Raw genomic sequence first — 22,301 nt, 5'->3', positions numbered from 1 at the left:
CATTTTCTAAGGGCTGCACCCGCGGCATATTGAGGTTCCCAGGCTAGGGGTCTAATCGGAGCTATAGCCACCAGCCTATGCCAGAGCCAGAGCAACTCCAGATCCGAGCAACGTCTGTGACCTACACCACAGCTCACGGCAAAGCCAGATCCTTAACCCACTGGGTGAGGCCAGGGATTGAACCCACAACCTCATGGTTCCTAGTCGGATTCGTTAACCACTGAGCCACAAAAGGAACTCCGTGACAGGTACTTTCAATTGTAATATCCCTACTTATCTCTTTAGGTCTTCTCAAATATCTCCTTTCAAAAGCTTTCTGTGATCATCACAGGCAGAATTTATGCATGCCATCTTACATGTGTACTTTTAGTATCATACTGTATTATTACATTTATTCCTTTGTGCCTTGCATTATCTTATATTAATTATTTTTATACTACCCTCATGAAATAATGCCTTTCCTTGTTGTGAGTACTTTACAGATAAGGAAACTGACAAATAGGCACAGCAAGAAATCTGTCCATGGATAACCAAATGGCAAGAAATTGAGATTCCAAAGCATCAAAGTGGTACGAAACCAAGATTCCAGTCTCAAGCCAGAGCTCCTTTAGATTTGAGACCACATTGCTTTTCCTTTCTTTCCCCTTATTTTTAAGATCTTGAAAAATATTATAGATCTTGTTCCAAATTTGAAAACAATTTTTCCACTTAAAATTACAAAACAATTTTTCCAATTTTTTATACATAAAAATAATATGAAAGATTGAGGGCAATACTCCAAACTTAGACAATTAGAAGATTCTCAGAACGAGAAGTTCTCTTTTAAGAATGATACCCTGGGAGTTTCCGTTGTGGCTCAGCAGGTTAAGAACTCGACATATGTTCGTGAGGATGTGGGTTCAATCCCTGACCTTGCTCAGTGGGATAAGGATCTGGCGTTGCCACAGCTGTGGTAGAGGTGGCAGACGTGGCCAGGATCCAGCATTGCTGTGGCGTCAGGCTGCAGCTGCAGCTCTAATTTGACCCCTAGCCTGGGAACTTCTGTATGCTGCCTTAAAAAAATGATGCCCTGAAAATAATTAGGGATATATTTTTTTAAAGCAATAAGTATAAATAGAAAGTATCAGTTTTAATTACTTAACAGATCAGCACAGGATATTCTATATTAGACATCTGAGGCAAAGGTCTCTTTAAATAAAACTTTACAAAGCAGTGAGAAATACTACTTTATCCAAATAGTGGGCTACTTTCTTTAATTTGTTTTTCAATACTAGGATAAGTAGTAAGTAGCCATGTGGAATATGCGTATTTTGCAATCCTATTTGGAGTCACTGGAGCAGAGGGACTGTGCCCTTGTCTACATCAGTACTTCTTTTACACGATTATTATAAAATGTATATACTACAAATATGTTTTTACAAGTCAATCTTTCTGCCCAGACAGTGAGTTCTTTGAGACCAGCAGTCATGTCTTCTGTGCCTTAATATATTTAGGTAACATTTACTCAGTGGTTTACTATGGCCTAAAGTTTATGTATTTATTTATTTATTTATTTTTGTCTTTTTGCTATTTCTTGGGCCGCTCCCACGGCACATGGAGATTCCCAGGCTAGGGGTCTAATCGGAGCTGTAGCTGCCAGCCTATGCCAGAGCCACAGCAACTCGGGATCCAAGCCGCATCTGCGACCTACACCACAGCTCACGGCAATGCCGGATCGTTAACCCACTGAGCAAGGGCAGGGACCAAACCCGCAACCTCATGGTTCCTAGTCGGATTCGTTAACCACGGTGCCACGACGGGAACTCCTATGTCCTAAAGTTTAAATGTATTATTATTTTTTTTGGTCTTTTTTTGTCTTTTTTTTTTTTTTTGGTCTTTTGTTGTTGTTGTTGTTGCTATTTCTTGGGCCGCTCCCGTGGCATATGGAGGTTCCCAGGCTAGGGGTTGAAACGGAGCTGTAGCCACCGGCCTACGCCAGAGCCACAGCAACTCGGGATCCGAGCCGAGTCTGCAACCTACACCACAGCTCACGGCAACGCTGGATCGTTAACCCACTGAGCAAGGGCAGGGACCGAACCCGCAACCTCATGGTTCCTAGTCGGATTCGTTAACCACTGCGCCACGACGGGAACTCCTAAATGTATTATTTCACTTAATACTCAGACGACTTTAAGAGATTATCATACCAACTTTAGAGATGCAGTCTATTGAGCTCCACAAGAGCAGTGACCTCATTATTTCAGCCACTAATATATCTTCTGTGCCTAGTACAGCACTTGGCATATTGAAGGCACTTAAAAAGAACTTTTTTTTGGGGGGGGGGGTTGGACACATGTGCAGCATGTGGAAGTTCTAGGGCCAGGGACTGAACCAGCGCCATTGCAGTGATAGTGCCACATAATTATGCTATAGGCCACAAGGGAAGTCCAAAAAAAAGCATTCTTTTGAACAACGAGGAAACCAAAGCTCGAAGAAGTTAAGTAACTTATCTAGAGTATACAGTGAATAAGTGGATGCTAGTTTGAATCCAGGTCATACTGACTTTAGCTCTTGAAGTCTTTGCTCTACTGCCTCTTTAGTTCAACTTCCAGCTCAGAATTTGGTACTGAGAAAGTACATAGTAAACACCTGATAATAAAAGAATGTTCTATCTTCAGATTGCTTATCTATTTCACCCTAGCCTTCCTCTACTTCTCCGCTTCCCTATCCTGGTTTTTAACATCTAAGCCTAGGATATAAGCCATAGCCATAGGTTTTCATCCTGCCTCCCTTCCTATCAGCATACATTATACACAGAGAAGAAAACATCCATTACTGCAAAAACACGTGGAGATTGCAGCATGGAAAGTTATACAAATAGTTTGTTACTTATCACACAAACACAGTGCTAAATAAGTCTAAAACACAAATGGGAAAATTCATGGACACAAACTTAAAAAAATTAACTCAAACTTTCCAAATTTTGTTTTTTGTGGTTACAATTTTTCTTTCTTATAAAAGCAAACAAAAAACTTATAAAAACTAAAGTATTCTTCATGAAAAATAAGAGTTCCCATCATGGCTCGGTGGTTAACGAATCCGACTAGGAACCATGAGGTTGCGGGTTCGAGCCCTGGCCTTGCTCAGTGGGTTAAGGATCCAGTGTTGCCCTGAGCTGTGGTGTAGGTTGCAGACGTGGCTCGGATCCCACGTTGCTGTGGCTGTGGTGTAGGCCGGCGGCTACAGCTCCAATTAGACCCCTAGCCTGGGAACCTCCATATGCTGTGGCAGCAGCCCAAGAAATGACAAAAAGAGAAAAAAAAAAAAACCTTGCTTCATTTTTTAAACACTGTGTTTAATACTAATCTACGTAATGACAGTATTTCAAGTCATAATAAACATGAATATGAGAATGCCACCCCCATAAGATCTACATTAGTACATTAGTACATCTACTTTTAGCTGGCCTGTGGCACAGTAATGGGGATTTGTAATTTATTTCAAAAAAATAAATAGGAGTTCCTGTCGTGGCTCAGTGGTTAACGATTCTGACTAGGAACCATGAGGTGGCGGATTCGGTCCCTGCCCTTGCTCGGTGGGTCAAGGTTCCGGCGTTGCCGTGAGCTGTGGTGTAGGCTGCAGATGCGGCTCGGATCCTGCGTTGCTGTGGCTCTAGCGTAGGCCAGCAGCTACAGCTCCAATTAGACCCCTAGCCTGGGAACCTCCATATGCCACGAGAGTGGCCCTAGAAAAGGCAGAGAGACAAAAATAAATAAATAAATAAATAAATAAAAATAATAAAAAATAAATAGTAATAATTAAAAAACAGATTTCAGATGACAATTGTCTAGTTTGTTTTAAAAGTTACAGGAACATTTACTTACAAGCACAAAATATTCTAAAAGTACAAGGCATCTGGTCTTCCTGAATTGTGTGCCTGCTTACTTATTTGTTTATCATAGTTTGTTAAAAGAATGGTGATAAGAGTCAAACAAATCTAGTTACAATCCTGGCTCTGCCCCTTCATAAATTATGTGTCACCCTGGGGCAAATTACCTAATACCTCTGAGCTCATTTCCTTAAAATGTAGACAATCCCTAACTTGTAGGAGATTAGGGTCTGTGTCATAATGAGCATGGTGACAGGCGCATCACAGCACTCATAAACAATAGCTCTCTATTTAGGGTCTGACACTTTATTTTACTCTGGTTTTCATTCTAGGATGCACTTAAATCATTATTTTTTACATCAAAGTTTACTATATTTATTTCCCTTGATGTAAATTAATTTCCCAAGTCAACATTTGAGTAATAAAAATAAATAAAAATAAACCTCCGTCAAAAGACTAATTAAAAATATACATTAGACTGTAAATTCCTTGAATATTTTCCCTTATTTTTTCTAGAAAATATTGTAAGAAGACTGTTTATATGTGCTCTATGCTTCCTGGTTTTTTCTGCTTATATGAGCAATGCTAATACCTGCATGAATGTCTATCAACAGCCAGCAGGGCCTGGGCATTGGCTCGTTCTCAGTGGGCTCCTACAGAAACCTGAGTTTGCAATTTCTGTTTTAAACACTGTCATCTACCATTCATTTTCTAAAGCTGTATATGCATATAATTTACTACAAAAGAATAACATGAGGTAGGCTAAACAATCAGATGTGTAGAAAATTTTAAAAATTACCTGATGGAATATAGGCTCCTTTACCTTAAGGTAAACCTGAAAAATATAAAAGAAACACATGTGGCTGACACGCATTATGGAGGGGAAAGAAAACCTATTCTAACTACTCTGCAAATCCCAAACCTCTCCTGCTTCCCTGTCTTCCTTCTTAGATTTGATTCCAGTAGCATAAAACCAATCAGACTAGGTGGCCTGCCACAAAAGGGCTAGTACCTACAGCTGGGTCTCCCCCAGAGCTAGCTTTATCACGGCAAACTAAATGTTTCAAAAGTGTTATGGACTGCCCTGGCTTCTTGGCCTCTGATCAGTATTGAGGGGCAGAGATGCACGGATACTCATGACGGCAGAAGAGGCTATGATGACAATCCCTGGGAAGAACTGTTCTACAGTAGCAAGAACACTGGCCTAAGAGACAAGGGTTAGATTTCAAACTCTGCCATTGACTTGCTATATACCTTGAACAGGTCACTTAACCAAAAGACTTAATTTTCCTTATCTGGATAATGGGGATAATAGTGATAAGCTAAAATATGTGCAAGTGTCCAGAACATAATAGGTGCTAACATGTGAAAACATTTAAAATAAATTTCTTACCCTTTTCTCTGCATCTGAAAACCTCTAATTCACTCATCCAGATGCCTTCCCAGTTACACAAACCCTAGTTTTAGGCTCCAATTTCACGTGGGTGATTAAGTTCAATGCCTATTTATTGTGAGCATTTGTTGCCCTATAAGAGTATACTCTTAAAATGACATGGTAGTGGAGTTCCTGCTGTGGCACAGCAGGTTAAGGATCCGGGGCTATCTCTGCAGTGGCCTGGGTTGCTGCTGAGGCAGAGGTTCAAACCCTGGCCCAGCACAGTGGGTTAAGGATCTGGTGTTGTCACAGCCATGGCTCGGATTCAGTCCCTGGCCTGGGAACTTCCATATGCTGAGGATGTAGCAGAGGCGGCTGGGGAGACACGATAGAAAGGAACCAAATTTAAACCATAATCCTGAAATGATTCCCATCAGTTATAAGACGAAGTCCAAATTTCAAAGCTTTCCATGACCTTGCCACTGCCCTTCTGTTTGGCCTTATTCCTTTCTTTTCATCTCTATCTCATCATAGGCTCCGGAAAGTGCAGACCTACTCCGAATGTGCTAGTTTCATGCTTCTGTATCTATCAACATGCTGTTCTTTAGCTTTGTTTAGAAATCCTCCCATGTTGGTAAACACCATAAAGGCAATACCCTTTATGGCAGCAAGGACCATTCTTAAATGTCTCTACATTCTCATTCGATGTAGTGTTGATCTCATAAAATTTTATGTAATTCTAAAATTTGGGTACAGATCTTCTTATTCCTGTGGGAAGTTCCTACCTTCACTTCAAGAGCAGATTATTTCCTTTAAGCACCGATAGAGCTTTAATAGTAAGATGTGTATGAGACATTTATATAGATATAACTCTAAATGAGTAAGGCAGAATGTTTTTCATCTCTGAAATTTGTCACCTCAAAATACTAATTTTCCTTTATAGAATTTCAGATTCTCACTGTTACTAATAAAAGAAATGCAGAAGGGTATGTGTCTTAAAGGCAATTTTTAAGGCAAGAGAATTATGGAGTCCTCACTATGTGCCAGGTATTAATTCCTGCAACTAACATGAAATGTATGCTATTATTATTTTCATTTGACAGGTGACACAAACTAAAGTAGAGAGAGATTGAGTAACTTGCCCAAAGTCCCACAGTAAAGTAACAGTGTTGGTTCAAATTCAGATCTGACTCCAAGCTTATGTTTCCAACCAAATCAGCTCTTAACTTACAAAGGGGTCTAATCTTGTCTCTACCACAAATCTGCCTTATAAGCTGGCCAGGCAAGTCACTAAAACTGACATTTCTCTCTTCTTTTCTACAGTAACAAGACTTCTTTCACCTCTGAAATCCCAGGATTCTTCTATGGTTAACAGTATGTAGTTTATGCAAAGGACCACACGGGACAATGGAGAAACATGAGAAAACAGAGTATCTGTGGTCTTCAATCTCCTAATCACCTTCCCAACTCACTGAAATCTAGCTTCTGCCTCCTATCAACCTGCTGCTGACGGTATCCTCATTAAATTTACTTGGTCTTTTAATTTAAATTTTTATTGGTCAAACTTCAACTTCATTTTATTCATCCTCTCAGAGGCAACTAATACTGTTATCCCTTCTAGAAACCTCTTTGTACTGTGACATCAAGCTCTCCTGGTTTTACTACATTTCTGATTACCTGGTTCTCAGCCTCCTTTGCTGGCTCCACTTCTTTCACCCGACCCTCAAGTGGTCAGTGTTCCAATGTACATTATGACTAGAGTTAATAATACTGGACTGAATACTGGAAGTTTACTAAAAGAGTACATTTCAGGTGCTGTCATCACACACTCAGGAAAAGTAACTATGTGATGTGTTAATTAGCTTGACAGCAGTAACCTTTTCACTGTGTATTTATGTATATCAAATTATCGTGTGGTACACCTTAAATACATAAATTTAAATTTTTATTTAGCATGTTGATTCTTATTGAAATCCTTAGGCATTATAAAATGAGATATCCTCATTTTATCTTAAAAAAGAACCTAGATACTGAGAGGCTTTAAATGTCAAACAGATAAATCAACTGTAACTTTTAGGGTATAACATCATATATGTATACTCTTTTGTTTATTGCTGTGGAAAAAAAGGGGCAATGTTCCATAGAGTTATGTCTTTGGTCATCACAAGGGTCTAGGCTTTCTCTGTGCCAGTTCATCTATTGCCACATTTCTAGTACCGCCTATAGCCTGACAACTCCCAAAGCCTTATCTTCAGCCCAGCCTACCTGTTAGGTCTCAGATATCAATAATATCAGGCACCTCAATCTCAGTACATTCCAAATTGAACTAATCTACCCTTACCCCTACCTCATGACACAAACCTACTCATTATCTTTCCTGCAAAATCTGTTTATCCTCCAAGTTTCCTGTCTTGGTTAAGGACTTATTATGCACTCCGACAACTAGACCATAAACCGAGGAATCTTTCTAGACAATGCCTTCTTTTACTCCATTCCAACCGCTTTCTACTTAGTGGGTCACAGGTACTATGGACTGTTAATGACAGCTATTTCACTTCAGCCTGGATTTCAAATCTTGCCTGAGCAAATGCAAAAACCCCTAGGGTAGCCCCATTCTCCTCTAATCCATCATCCATAATCAAATCTTTTGAAAACACATTTTTTTTGTCTTTTTGCCTTTTCTAGGGCCACTCCCATGGCATATGGAGGTTCCCAGGCTAGGGGGTCTAATCGGCCTACGCCAGAGCCACAGCAACTTGGGATCCAAGCCGCGTCTGCAACCTACACCACAACTCACGGCCACGCCAGATCCTTAACCCACTGAAAAAGGCCAGGGATCGAACCCGCAACCTCATGGTTCCTAGTTGGATTCATCAACCACTGAGCCACGATGGTAACTCCTAAAACACACATTTAATTATGTTTTTCCTTTAATCAGTTAATGGCTCAATGCTGGATTAAAAAAATCCAAACTTAAACATGGTTTACAAGGGTCTTTATAATCTGATATTTGTCTAATTCACTAGACTCGTTCACTCCTTACCATTTAATACATGATCCAGTCATTAAATGTCTCCCAATTCCACTGGCAGTGATGAGTTAATGAGAAAATAAATGTAAAGTATTCGATATAGTGTCTGGCACACTAAGCACTTAAAAACGATAATTCAAAGCATGTTTCAAGGTTCTGTGCCCATGGAAAATGCAATGGTCTATTCAGAAGTGCTTCACAACACTCTTCCCTAGGGGGCTGGCCACCTCTTAATCATCAATTAAAACCCAGGTCAAGTGTACCTTTCTGCAGCTTCCTTTGCCCAGTCAGGAAATCTCCATTAATTCTCTTCTATGTCATCATTATATAACTAGTTTTTACCTCTATTATTGCAATTATCTTTTTTTTTAAAGGCTGCACCCATGACACATGCAAGTTCCCAGGCCAGGGCTTGTGATCTAGGCCACAGCTGCAGCAATGCCAGATCCTTTATGCCAGGCCAGGGATCTAACACACACTTCTGCAGCAACCTGAGCCACTGCAACTGGATTCTTAACCCATGGTGCCAGGCGGGAACTATGAAATTACCCTCTTTTGATTCAGTTCTTTGTTTACATGTTTGACTTCTCCATTAGAATGCACTCCTCAAGCATAGCGACTACTTCTTAGTCATCTTTGTATTTTCTACCACCTGATATGGTAGGTTTGTAATAAAAGTTTGTTGAAATGACAATCTCCTAACATAATGTAATTCACTTGAGGACAAAAAGCACTAGGATAGGATCAGAAGTGATCAGTTATCTCAACCTTTTTGGAAAAGGTTAACCATTAAAATAGCTACACTAGGCCCAACAAAGCAGAACCAACCCCCTACTCCCACTTTTCTTTTTAAACAAATTGGAGGTAATGTATTCATCCATGAGGAAAAGTTAATTTTTTTCCATTGCTACTAAATATTTGCATTTTGACTTTTTCTCCTTTTGTAAGAAAAAAAAAATTTTTTTTTTTGGTCTTTTTTTTGCTATTTCTTTGCGCTGCTCCCGCGGCACATGGAGGTTCCCAGGCTAGGGGTCCAATCGGAGCTGTAGCCACCGGCCTACACCACAGCCACAGCAACGCCGGATCCTTAACCCACTGAGCAAGGCCAGGGACGGAACCCGCAACCTCATGGTTCCTAGTCAGATTTGTTACCCACTGCGCCATGATGGGAACTCCGAAAAAAAAAAATTTTTTTAAAGAGATGTTTCAAATTTTGTTAAGAAATAATACCTATTACAGGCAACGAAGGAGAAATATCTGTGAGTTTTGCATAGAAATATTTCAGTTTGAACAGCATGAAGCAAACACTTGAAGCAAAATGTACCAAACTCTATAAATGGCCAGTTCACATACTTAATCTTTTAGAAACAAAATATGACTTACTGTAGTTACTATTAAACTGAATAGGACTAAGGTAAAAAGCAGATGGTAGTTTACAGAGCTCTTCGTCTTGAAACATTCAAACCTTAAAAAGACAAAAGAGAGAGAGAGAAAGAAACCTGTTTTAGAATACATAACTAAGAAAACAACAGGATGCTGTTTTACCACTTGCATCTACATCCCTGGGTCTAGTGATGCCCAGTCAGTTCTTCTCATCTTAGAGAACCTACAGCCTCTAACAGGCTGCCAGACCAGGAATAGGCACCTGACTTAAACTGGGCCAATGAGAGCCTCTCTTCTGAATATTTGGAGTTTGGGAGCCAGAGACTGAATCAAGTGTAGAGAGTCCAAGTGTAAAGCCATGTGGACTCAAGGTCTGATGCTACTTGAAGTAGATGAGTGAGCAGAGGTGATCTGCAGGAAGAGAAAAATAAGAGCGGATAGAGGCTTGAAGCCATGTGGAGAGAAGGAATGGAGAAAAGAGGAAGAGAGAAAGAAGCTGCCCTTCCAGTTCTAGTGAGCTGTACTTCCTGCTACTGGGTACCTTATAATTCCCTCATGTCCTTACAATAAAAAATCTCCCATAAATCAAGTGGCTTGAGTAGGTTTTTCCTTTTTGGAACTAATGATCCCTGGCTAAGATACACTGTCACAGAAAATACCACTCTATTACAAATGTTTCTTTGCTTAGCTGTCTCCCGAACCAGACTGAATGCCTTGTGTGCAGGGATAAAATCATTTTCTATTCATATGCCTACTCGCTAGGATAGGCTGACACCTAGGAAACATACAGTGAATAAGGAAATATGAACATATTTTTACCTACGAGTTACATATCCAACTTTTTTTTTTTTTTTTGCTTTTTAGAGCCATACCCACAGCACATGGAAGTTCCTAGGCTAGGGGTCAAATCAGAGCTATAGCTGCCAGCCTATGCTACAGCCACAGCAACACAGGATCCAAGCTGCATCTGAGACCTACACTACAGCTCACAGCAATGCCAGATTCATGACCCACTGAGCAAGGCCAGGAAGTGAACCCACATTCTCATGCATACTAGGTGAATTTATTTCTACTGCACCATAATGGGAACTCCAAGATCTCTTTTACTTTAAAATCTGTGACTCGATGACTTATTAAAAAGTTCATCTGAAAATATTTTTCTAGATCGGGGCAGCGAATTATAGTTCAAGAACCAATTTCTCAACCTAAGCCTGTTTTTATAAATAAAATTTACTGGAACCTGTCACACCCATTGGTTTACCTATTACCTACGGCTATTCTTACACTACAACAGCAGAGTTAAAGAGCTGCAACAGAAACAACAGACCCACAAAGCCTAAAATAATTTAAAATTATTTTAACTTTACACTAAAAGTCTTCAATGATGTACTTTCAATAATATATTTTTTCAAACTATTTTAATTTTTACATATCTTTATAAGATATTCTTGAGCTAGCGATAACGATCATGTTGAAAAGAATCATAACCATCATGTAAGGGGTTCAGAGAAGTCTTAAGTACTAGCACTAGGGAACAGAAAGTAGACTTTACAGGTTATGGTTATTAATCTTGTAACCAAGTTTCTAACTCTGACTCTTACTAACTGCATAACCTTAAGCAAGTCACCTAAGGATAAGCTCTCCTCATAGCCCTAGATAAAATGAGGAAAATACCCATTTATCTTGCACAACTGTGAGAAATTAGAGAAGACTTTGTATGCTGCTCAGTACAATTATAGGTATAGAGTAGATAAATATATAATACAAATATATAATACATAAAACACATGATATTTAAAATACTTACCTAAATTTTTACATATTTATAACTCCAGGAAAGGCAAATTATGCAATTTAAGTCAAATTTAAGTAAGATCCTATTTAAACTGGCTATAAGGTCTTGAGATCACAAAAATTTATAAACATTATTATAACTTTACAGAGATGATACTCTTTTTTTTTTGGCTATTTCTTGGGCCACTCCCACGGCGTATGGAGGTTCCCAGGCTAGGGGTCGAATCGGAGCCGTAGCCACCGGCCTACACCAGAGCCACAGCAACGCGGGATCCGAGCCGCATCTGCAACCTACACCACAGCTCACGGCAACGCCGGATTGTTAACCCACTGAGCAAGGGCAGGGATCGAACCCGCAACCTCATGGTTCCTAGTCGGATTCGTTAACCACTGCGCCACGACGGGAACTCCCAGAGATGATACTCTTCATTGAGATCACAAAAGTCATCTTCTGCACTATTATAATGTCCCAGTAATAAAACTGAATTAATTATATTACTTTCCTATGACACAAATATGAATTTCAAAACATATCAAGGAAATGAATTATAAACATAAATACTTACATGCAGTACACGAATATACAACAGCTGTAAATCATTGGGAGTTCATCCAAGAGCTATAAGAAACAAAGACATCAAGACTTGAATATTGCAGACCTGCAATTATTATGTGAATCTAAAGTAAAACATCAGAATGATTAAGACCTCTTATAATCTAATACTCTCTTACTAATCCTCATATATTCATCATCATCAAATTTACTCTGGGTATATATATTTAGTTGTTTCTGAACAAATGAGTTTATCTATCCAGATGCCTATCCTACCATATATACCTAAGTAGGATGCCTGACTCACTGGACAGCTTGGATCACTCAGTATCATAAACAACAATAATATCTCCAGGAAAGAATGATGTCCACCATCTACAGGTGACAGGTCCTACCTATCAGTATTCTTTTGCATTTTCCCCCATCCTATAGCACCTAAGATAAGTAAAATGTCCACTCATACACACAAGAAGAGATACTAATGGCTGGGAGAAGCCAGGTAATCTAAGTGATGTCTAAATGTCTCTGAAAAATAATACCCATAGTATTAGCAATAATAACCATAGCTATTATGTACGTATTAAATGACAAGCTGGACACTAAGCTAAGTGCTGAGGTTAAGTTATTCCTAATACTGAAATCAATCCTAGAGAATGTATTAAATAGATATGCATTTATTAATTTTTTAATAATATATCTATGTGCTGGGCAACACATTAGGAGCTGAGAATATGATGAAAAGACAAATTCACTACTCTCAAGGAATTTACAATCTAATCAGGTAGATGCAGGTTCGATCCCTGGCCTTGCTCAGTGGGTTGAGGATCTGGCGTTGCCGTGGGCTATGGTGTGGGTTGCGAATGTGACCTGGATCCATGCCTGTGGCTATGGCATGGGCTAGCATCTGTGGTTCCAGTTCGACCCCTAGCCTGGGGACTTCTATGTGCCAACAAGTGCGGCACTAAAAAAAAAGCAAAAAAAAAAAAGATACATTTACAAATCTAGATCTCTAAGGTAAGGTCAGAACTGAAGACAGATGTTTTGAATCATGAGCATATAGAGCATATTCATAGCTTTGAGATTATGTAAGATCACCTAGCAGAAAATATAGAGAAGGTAGCCCAGGACTAAGAAGGGATAGTGGGGTAAGTAACAAAGAAAGCTGGGGTAATTCCCCTTTCCATAAGACAAGGAAAACTTGGGAGCCAAGACAAATGTTTTATGAAGAAAAAAGCAAACATTACATGGAATGCTACTGAAAGGTCAAATAAGAAGAAGAAGAAAAAAATGCATCTATTGCATCTGGCAAGATGAAGGTCACTGTTGACCTTGACCCCCGCAGTTTCTGCGAAGTAAAGGGAAGAGAGGCCTAACTGGGTTAGGAGGGAAAGAGAGGGAGTAAGTGGAGAAAGAGCACAGACAATCAAGTAGTTGTGATATGATAAGGAACTGAACAAGGACTCAACAGCTAGTCTGGACACAGGGTCAAAGGAGGAATAATTTCCAAAAGATAGGAACTATCTGAACATGTCTGTATGCAGATGACAGTGGCTGAATGCAGTGACTTTCTAAAGACTGTAGTGGAGCAAAAGACTGGGGTGGGATATGTTAAGAGCAGGAGTGAAATCTTTGAGTAGGAGGGAGGAGATAAATTCAGAGTCCTGGTAAGGGGACTTTGACAGGATCTGGTACCTTTCTTCCATAACAACAGGAGGAGGAGGGTGATGACAGAAAAATGAGGGAGTTCTTAATTGATTCCTTCTATATTCTCAATGAAACACTGAAGAAGATCTCAGTGAGGAGAATAGGGTATGAGGCAAAAGAGATGTGAAAAGAAATCTAAAGAAAGGAACAGGAGTGAAATAACTGTTCTGGAGAATGGTAAATGAAATTAGGGAGGAAAAATCAGAGACATGGCAGCATGGGAGAGACCTGAACCCCTCTTGCTGGTTTTGAAAACAGAGGAAGGCAGACACCAGCTGAGGAATGTGGGAAGCCTCTGGAAGCTGGAAAAGATTAGGAGTTCTAATTAAATGTCGAAAGCGGGAGACAGGATTAAGATGGCAGATTAGAAGGACTGGAGCTCAACTTCTCTCATCAAACAACAAAATTACAACCAAATGGACTGGAAACTTTCAAAAAGATCTCCTACTCCAGAAGACAAAGAGGAGGCCACACCAAGAGGTAGGAGGGGCGATTATGCGATATAAGCAACCCCATACATCCCAAGTGGGAAGCCCCACAGACTGGAAAGTAACTAGTTCACAGAGACTCATCTACAGGAGTGAGAGTTCTGAGCCCCACGTCAAGCCCCCACGCATGGGGATCTGGCACTGGGAGAAAGAGCCCCTGGAGCATCTGGCATTGAAGGCCAGTGGGGCTTGTGTGAAGGAGTTCCACAGGACTGGGGGGAGCGGAGACCCCATTCTTGAAAGGCGCACATAGACGTTCACATGCACTGGGTCCCAAGGCAAAGCAAAGCCTCCATAGGAATCTAGGTCGGACCTGACTGAAGCTCTTAGAGGATCTCCTGGGGAAACAGGGGGTGAATGTGGCTTGTTGTGGGGGAAAGGCATTAGAAGCAAAGGCTCTTGGGAATACTCATCAGGCTGCATTTCTCTGGCGGTGGCCATTTTGGGACAATCTGGCCTCACCCATCAGTGCTGAGAAACCCCAGGCCAAACAACAATCCAGGTGGGATCACAGCCCCACCCATCAGTAAACAGGCTGCCTAAAGACCCCCCAGGCACACAGCGGCTTCTAATCTCACCCAAAGATAAAGCCCCACCCACCAGAGGGATAGCAATCAGCCCCAAATACCAGTGGGCAGGAACCAGTCCCTCCCATCAGGAAACCTACAGCAAGCCCCTGTACCAACTTCAGCAACAAGGGGGGCAGACACCAGAAGTAAGAGAGGCTACAACTCTATTATCTGCAAAAAGGTCACCACACCAAAAACCTAGAAAAGACAGAGAACTCTAACTCAGATAAGGGAGAAAGAAAAAACTCTGGAAAAACACCTAAGTGATCAGGAGATTCTCAGCCTCCTGAGACTGTTGATGCTGAAGATGATGCAAGACACTGGAAATAAACTGGAGGCAAAGATGGATAATTTACAGGAAACACTGAGCAAAGAAATACAAGATATAAAACTTAAGCAAGAAGAGATGCAAAATACTGCGGGGAGCCGAGAAAATGCAGGGACTCAAAAAAAGGACCTTGCCTGATGGCAGAAAAACCTGAAGGCAGGTTCTTTTTTTTTTTTTTTTTTTTTGGTTATTGTTGCTATTTCTTGGGCCGCTTCCGCGGCATATGGAGGTTCCCAGGCTAGGGGTCGAATCGGAGCCGTAGCCACCGGCCTACGCCAGAGCCACAGCAACGCGGGATCCGAGTCGCGTCTGCAACCTACACCACAGCTCACGGCAACGCTGGATCGTTAACCCACTGAGCAAGGGCAGGGACCGAACCCGCAACCTCATGGTTCCTAGTCGGATTCGTTAACCACTGCGCCACGACGGGAACTCCCGAAGGTAGGTTCTTAACCAAGAAAGGGAGCCCACTCGAACGGTACAAGCCGAAGGTGGGCTTTTGGTCAGGAAAAAAGCTCACCTGAACGGTGCATGCCAAAGGTGGGCCTCTGGTCAGGATGAAAGCCTGCCTGCACGGTACAAGCCGAGGGCAGGCCTCAGGTACACAGCTCTCACTCCGATGCTGATGGGGAAGAATTAAGGCTTTCCTGGGAAAGCAATTTCCATGTTTGCGCTGGAGAACATGGATTGTTTCTCGGGTGACCTAGTCTTTCCTGCTGCTTTATTTGTTATTCAGTTTTCCTCAGTCTTTCCTGATTATTTACTTATTATTCTTATTTCCCATTCTTATTGTCCTGTGGTGATTTGTGACTTAACAAAATTACAACAATAGTATAATAAAAATTTCATCCTGAAGGACTTTTCCCCTATTTAAATCCAACTTAGTTAAAACATAGTGTTTATCTATTAACTAGTTATATAATAAACTTTAGAGTTAGGATTTTAATGAGGTCCATAGAAGTTAGCCATATCTTATCCAAAAAACCTAGCTATGAGTTTTGTCTTTGATTTTAAAAGCTTTTTAGTGATAGCTAGTTTAATTAAGTTGGTTTATATTTACTTACACTGTCTCCCTGCCATAATGCTTTGAGGATAAGCACCAGTCTACAAACAAAGTTTGTAAATGCTAAATTCTTGTGTTTTATGGCCTCTTCAAAGTACTCACTAAGTTTAGTTAAGATAGAGATCTTAAAACAGGATGCATAGCTGCTATACCATGTAATAGTTAACCAATGTACTTTTAACACTGTAATCTGTAGTGAAAAACTGTCTATATCATCAACCACTGTTGCCAATAAAGTTTGAGCAGTCTAGTGCCCTGAAAGAAAGGACAAAGAGGCTGTCTCCGTCACTGTACATTTGCCGATGCCACATCCCTCTCCGATCGGGAAGTGAGTGCTCCCTGGCTGCCGGAGTGGGCCTCCGGCAAAATACAATAACTGAAATAAAAAATTCATTAGAAGCAGCCAACAGCAGAATACAGGAGGCAGAAGAATGAATAAGCGAGGTGGAGGACAGATTAGTGGAAATCACGAATGCAGAAGAGAAAAAAGATTGAAAACAAATGAAGAGAGTCTCAGAGAACTCTGGGACAAAGTTAAATGCACCAACATCCGTATTACAGGGGTGCCAGGAGGAGAAGAGAGAGAAGAGAAAGGGACATAAAAAATATTCGAAGAGATAATAGCCGAAAACGTCACTAACATGGGAAAGGACCCACTCACTCAAATCCAGGAAAGCACAACGAGTACCATATAAAATAAACCCAAGGAGGACCACCCTGAGACACATATTAATCAAAGTGACCAAAATTAAAGACAAAGAGAAAATGCTGAAAGCAGCTGGGGAAAAGAAAGAAATAACACACAAGGGACCCCAATAAGGTTATCAGATTTTTCAGCAGAAACTCTGCAGGCCAGAAGGGAGTGGCATGATATACTTAACGTGATGAAAGGAAAAAACCTCCAACCAAGATTCCTTGACCCAGCAAGGCTCTCATTCAGTTTTGAAGGAGAAATCAAAAGCTTCACAGATAAGCAAAAGCTAAGAGAATTCAGCAACACCAAATCAGCTTTACAACAAGTCCTAAAGGAACTTCTCTAGGCAGAAAAGAAAAGGCTACAACCAGAAACAAAAATACCACAAATGACAAGGCTCATGAGCAAAGGTATATATACAGTAAAGATACGAAATCATCCATGCACAATTATGCTGCCAAAATCAGAAATTGTGCGAAGTGGAGGGTACAAATGCAGGACACTGTAGATGCATTTGCAGTTAAGAGACCAACAACTTAAAACAATCTCATATATACATAGACTCTCAGATCAAAACTTCAGAATAACTGCTAACCAAAAACCTACAATGGATACACAAACAAATAAGAAAAATCAACTCAAATATAACACAAAAGATAGTCATCAAACCACAAGAGGAGAGAACAAGAGAAGAAAGGAAGAAAAAAGAGCAACAAAAACAAATCCAAAGCAATTAATAAAACAGCAATAAGAACATACATATCAATAATTACCTTAAATGTTAATGGACTAACTAAACACCCCAACCAAAAGACACAGACTGGCTGAATGGATACGAAAACAAGACACATATATTCTGTCTTCTACAGACCCACTTCACTTCTATGGACACATAAAAACTGAAAGTGAGAGGATGAAAGAAAATATTCCATGCAAACATGAATCAAAAGAAAGCTGGAGTAGCAATACCTGTATCAGACAAAATAGATGTTAAAATGAAGAATATTTTAAGGGACAAGGGAAGTCACTACATAATGATCAAAGGATCACTCCAAAAAGATATAATAATTGTAAATATCTACACACCCACATAGGTTCACCACAATATATAAGGCAACTGCTAACAACCTTAAAAGGACAAATCGACAATAACACAATCATAGTGGGAGAATTTAACACCCCACTTACAGCAATGGACAGATCATCCAGACAGAAAGTCAATAAGGAAACACAGGCCCTGAATGAAGCACTAGACCAGATGGACTTAATAGATATTTATAGGACATTCCATCCAAAAGCAACAGAATACACATTCTTCTCAAGTGCACATGGAACATTCTCTAAGATGGATCACATCCTGGGCTACAAATTAAACCTTAGTAACTCTAAGAAAACTGAAATCATATTAAGCATCTTTCCGAACACAAGGCTACTCAACTGGAAATGGACAACAAGAAAAAAAACTGCAAAAAAACACAAACACGTGGAGACTCAACAACATGCTACCAAACAACCAATGGATAACTGAAGAAATCAAAGAGGAAATTAAAAAATACCTAGAAGCAAATGACAACAAAGACACGACACTCCAAAACCTATGGGATGCAGCAAAAGTCATTCTAAGAGCAAAGTTTATAGCAATACAAGCCCACCTCAGGAATCAAGAAAAAGCTCAAATAAACAAGCTAACCTTTCATCTAAAGCAGCTAGAGAGAGAAGAACAGGTAAGACCTGAAGTTAGTAGAAAAAAAGAAATCATAAAGATCAGAGCAGAAATCAATGAAATAGAAACAAAGAAAACCATAGAAAAGATCAATGAAACGAAAAGCTGGTTCTTTGAAAAGATCAACAAAACTGATAAACCCCTAGCCAGACTTATCAAGAAAAAAAGAGAGAGGACTCAAATCAATAAAATTAGAAATGAAAAAGGAAAAGTAACAACGGACATCACAGAAATACAAAGGATCAGAAGAGACTACTAAATGGAAAACCTAGAAGAAATGGACAAATTCTTAGAAAAGCACAACCTTGCAAGATTAAACCAAGATGAAATAGAAAAGATGAATGGACCAATCACAAGTACTGAAATTGAAACTGTGATTTAAAAACTTCCAACAAACAAAAGTCCAGGACCAGATGGCTTCACAGGTGAATTCTATCAAACATTTAGAAAAGAGCTAACATCTATCCTTATGAAACTATTCCAAAAAATTGCAGAGGAAGGAACACTCCCAAACTTATTTGATGAGGCCACCATCACCCTGATACCAAAACCAGACAAAGATACCACAAAAAAAGAAAATTACAGGCCAATTTCACTGATGAACATGGATGCAAAAATCCTCAACAAAATACTAGCAAAGCGAATCCAACAATACAGTAAAAGGACTGTACATCATGACCAAGTGGGATTTATCCCAGGGATGCAAGGATTCTTCAATATCCACAAATCGAGCAGTATGATATATCACATTAACTGAAGAATAAAAACTAGATGATCCTCTCAATAGACACAGAAAAAGCCTCTGACAAAATCCAATACCCATTTCTGACAAAAACCCTTCAGAAAGTGGGCATAACGGGAACCTACCTAAACATGATAAAGTCCGTATATGACAAACCCACAGCTAACATCATTCTCAATAGTAAAAAGCTGAAAGAATTCCCGCTGAGATCAAGAACAAGACAAGGATGTCCACTCTCACCACTACTCTTCAACATAGTTTTGGAAGTTCTAGCCACAGCAATCAGAGAAGTAAAAAAAATAAAAGGAATCCAAATTGGAAAGGCAGAAATAAAACTATCACTATTTGCAGATGATGTAATACTATACCTAGAGAATCCTAAAGACTCTACAAGAAAACTGTTAGAGCTCATCCATAAATTTGGCAAAGTCACAGGATACAAAATTAATACACAGAAATCGACAGCATTTCTATATACTAACAATGAAAGATCAGAAAGAGAAATTAGGGAATCAATCCTGTTTACCATCACATCCAAAAGAATAAAATACTTAGGAATAAACCTACCTAAAGAGACAAAAGACCTGTACTCTGAAAACTGTAAGATGATGATGAAAGAAATCAAAGATGACACAAGTAGATGGAAAGACATACCATGTTCTTGGATTGGAAGAGTCAATATTATCAAAATGACTATAGTACCCAAGGCAATCTACAGATTCAATGCAATCCCTATCAAATTATCAAGGACATTTTTCACAGAACTCGAACAAAACATTTTAAAGTTTGTTTGGAAGCACAAAAGACCCAGAATAGCCAAAGATATCCTGAAAAAGAAAAATGGAGCTGGAAGAATCAGGCTCCCTGACTTTGGAGTATACTACAAAGCAACAGTCATCAAAACCATATGGTACTGGCATAAAGACAGAAATATACATCAGTGGAACAAGATAGGAAGCCCAGAATTAAACACACACACCTACAGCCAACTCATCTATGACAAAGGAGGCAAGGATATACAATGGAGAAAGGACAGCTTGTTCAATAAGTGGTGCTGGGAAAACTGGATGGCCACATGTAAAAGAATGAAATTAGAATACCATACACAAAAATAAACGCAAAATGGATTAAAGACCTAGAACCAGATACTATAAAACTTTTAGAGGAAACACAGGCCAAACACTCTCTGACATCAACCACAGCAACATCTTCTCAGATCCACCTCTTAGGTCAGTAAAAACAAAAATAAACAAATGGGACTTAATTGAACTTAAAAGTTTCTGCACAGCAAAGGAAACCCTGAACAAAATGAAAAGACAACCCAGAGAATGGGACAAAATCTTTGCAAATGAATCGACTGACAAGGGATTAATCTCCAAAATTTATAAACACCTCCTACAGCTCAATACCAAAAAACAACCCCATCAAAAATGGGTAGAAGATCTAAACAGACAATTCTCCAAAGAAGACATACGGATGGCCAAAAAACACATGAAAAGATGTTCAACATCACTCATCATTAGAGAAATGCAAATCAAAACCACTATGAGGTACCACCTTCACCAGCCAGAATGGCCATTATCAAAAAGTCTACAAACAAGAAATGCTGGAGAGGGTGTGGAGAAAAAGGAACCCTATTATACTGTGGGAATGTAAATTGGTGCAACCACTGTGGAAAACAGTGTGGAAATGCCTCAGAAAACTAAAAATAGAACTACTATTAGATCCAGCAATCCCACTTCTGGGCATCTATCCAAAGGAAACTGTGACTCGAAAAGACACATGTACTCCAATGTTCATCTCAGCACTATTTACAATAGCTAAGACATGGAAACAACCTAAATGTCCATTGACAGAGGAGTGAATAAAGAAGATGTGGTACATATACACAATGGAATATTTCTCAGCCATGAAAAGAAAGGAAATAACAGCAACTGCAGCAACATGGATGGACCTAGAAATTATCATAGTGAAGTCAGTCAGATAATGAGACACCAACATCAAATGCTATCACTGACATGTGGAATCTGAAAAAATGACACAATAAACTTCTTTGCAGAACAGATACTGACTCACAGACTTTGAAAAACTTACGGTTTCCAAAGGAGACAGGTTGGGGGGGGGGGAATGCACTGAGGGTTTGGGATGGAAATGCCTTAAAATTTGTTTGTGATGATTGTACACCTATAAACGTAATAAAATTCAAATAAAAATAAATAAATAAATAAGAATTATCAGGGAAATGTAATTGTACTGCTTTATGGCACTGAGTGCTTATTTGAGATTTTTGTTCAATAATTTAAAAGTGAGATCATTTAACAAAGGGTTGTGATTTCTGTGAGCAACATTTAGCTACTCAGTTCAGGCATGGAATAGGCAAAAACTTAATCTTGGAGTTCCCGTTGTGGCTTAGCAGAAACAAATATGACTAGTATCCATGAGGATGCAGGTTCAATCCCTGGCCTTGCTCAGTGGGTTAAGGGTCCTGCATTGCCATGAGCTGTGGTGTAGGTGCAGATGCAGCTCAAATCCAGCATTGCTGTGGCTGTGGCACAAGCCAGCAGCTGCAGCTCCGATTTGACCCCTAGCCTGAGAATCTCCATATTTTGCAGGTGTGGCCCTAAAAAGACCAAAAAAAAAATGATCTTGATCTAGGCTGAATACTGCTCAAAAAGCAAGGGGCAAGGGCTTTAAGGATATCTATATGGGTGCATGGGAGTTATTACAATTTGGGGCCATAGGCGTTCCCACTGTGCTGCAATGAGATCGATGGTGTCTCTGGAACACTGACACACAGGTTCAATTCCCAGCCCAGCACAGTGGGTTAAGGATCTAGTGTTGCCACAGCAGCATAGGTCCCAACTATGGCCTGGATCTCATCTCTGGCCCAGAAACTCCATATGCCACGGGGCGGCCAAAAAAGAAAAATTTAAATTAAAATTAAAAAAAATTTTTTTTTAATTTGGGGCCAAGGATAACAAACTTC

General features: G+C 39.8%; 1 protein-coding gene across 1 annotated transcript in view; it reads right to left on the bottom strand.

Moving 5' to 3' along the window:
• Nucleotides 1–22,301, bottom strand: part of ACER3 (alkaline ceramidase 3) — a 157,945-nt gene that overhangs the window by 46,723 nt on the left and 88,921 nt on the right. Inside the window, exons 4-6 of the mRNA XM_047752005.1 lie at nucleotides 12,018–12,070; nucleotides 9,658–9,739; nucleotides 4,668–4,703 (exon numbers count right to left, since the gene is read on the bottom strand). Coding sequence (XP_047607961.1) covers nucleotides 4,668–4,703; nucleotides 9,658–9,739; nucleotides 12,018–12,070 — 171 coding nt within the window. The remainder of the gene's footprint in view (nucleotides 1–4,667; nucleotides 4,704–9,657; nucleotides 9,740–12,017; nucleotides 12,071–22,301) is intronic.

This window comes from Phacochoerus africanus, chromosome 11, assembly GCF_016906955.1.
Source record: "Phacochoerus africanus isolate WHEZ1 chromosome 11, ROS_Pafr_v1, whole genome shotgun sequence".
Classification (NCBI taxonomy): Eukaryota; Metazoa; Chordata; class Mammalia; order Artiodactyla; family Suidae; genus Phacochoerus; species Phacochoerus africanus.
The sequence above is the reverse complement of the archived record's forward strand: the minus strand, read 5'-3'. Positions and strand labels throughout refer to the sequence as shown.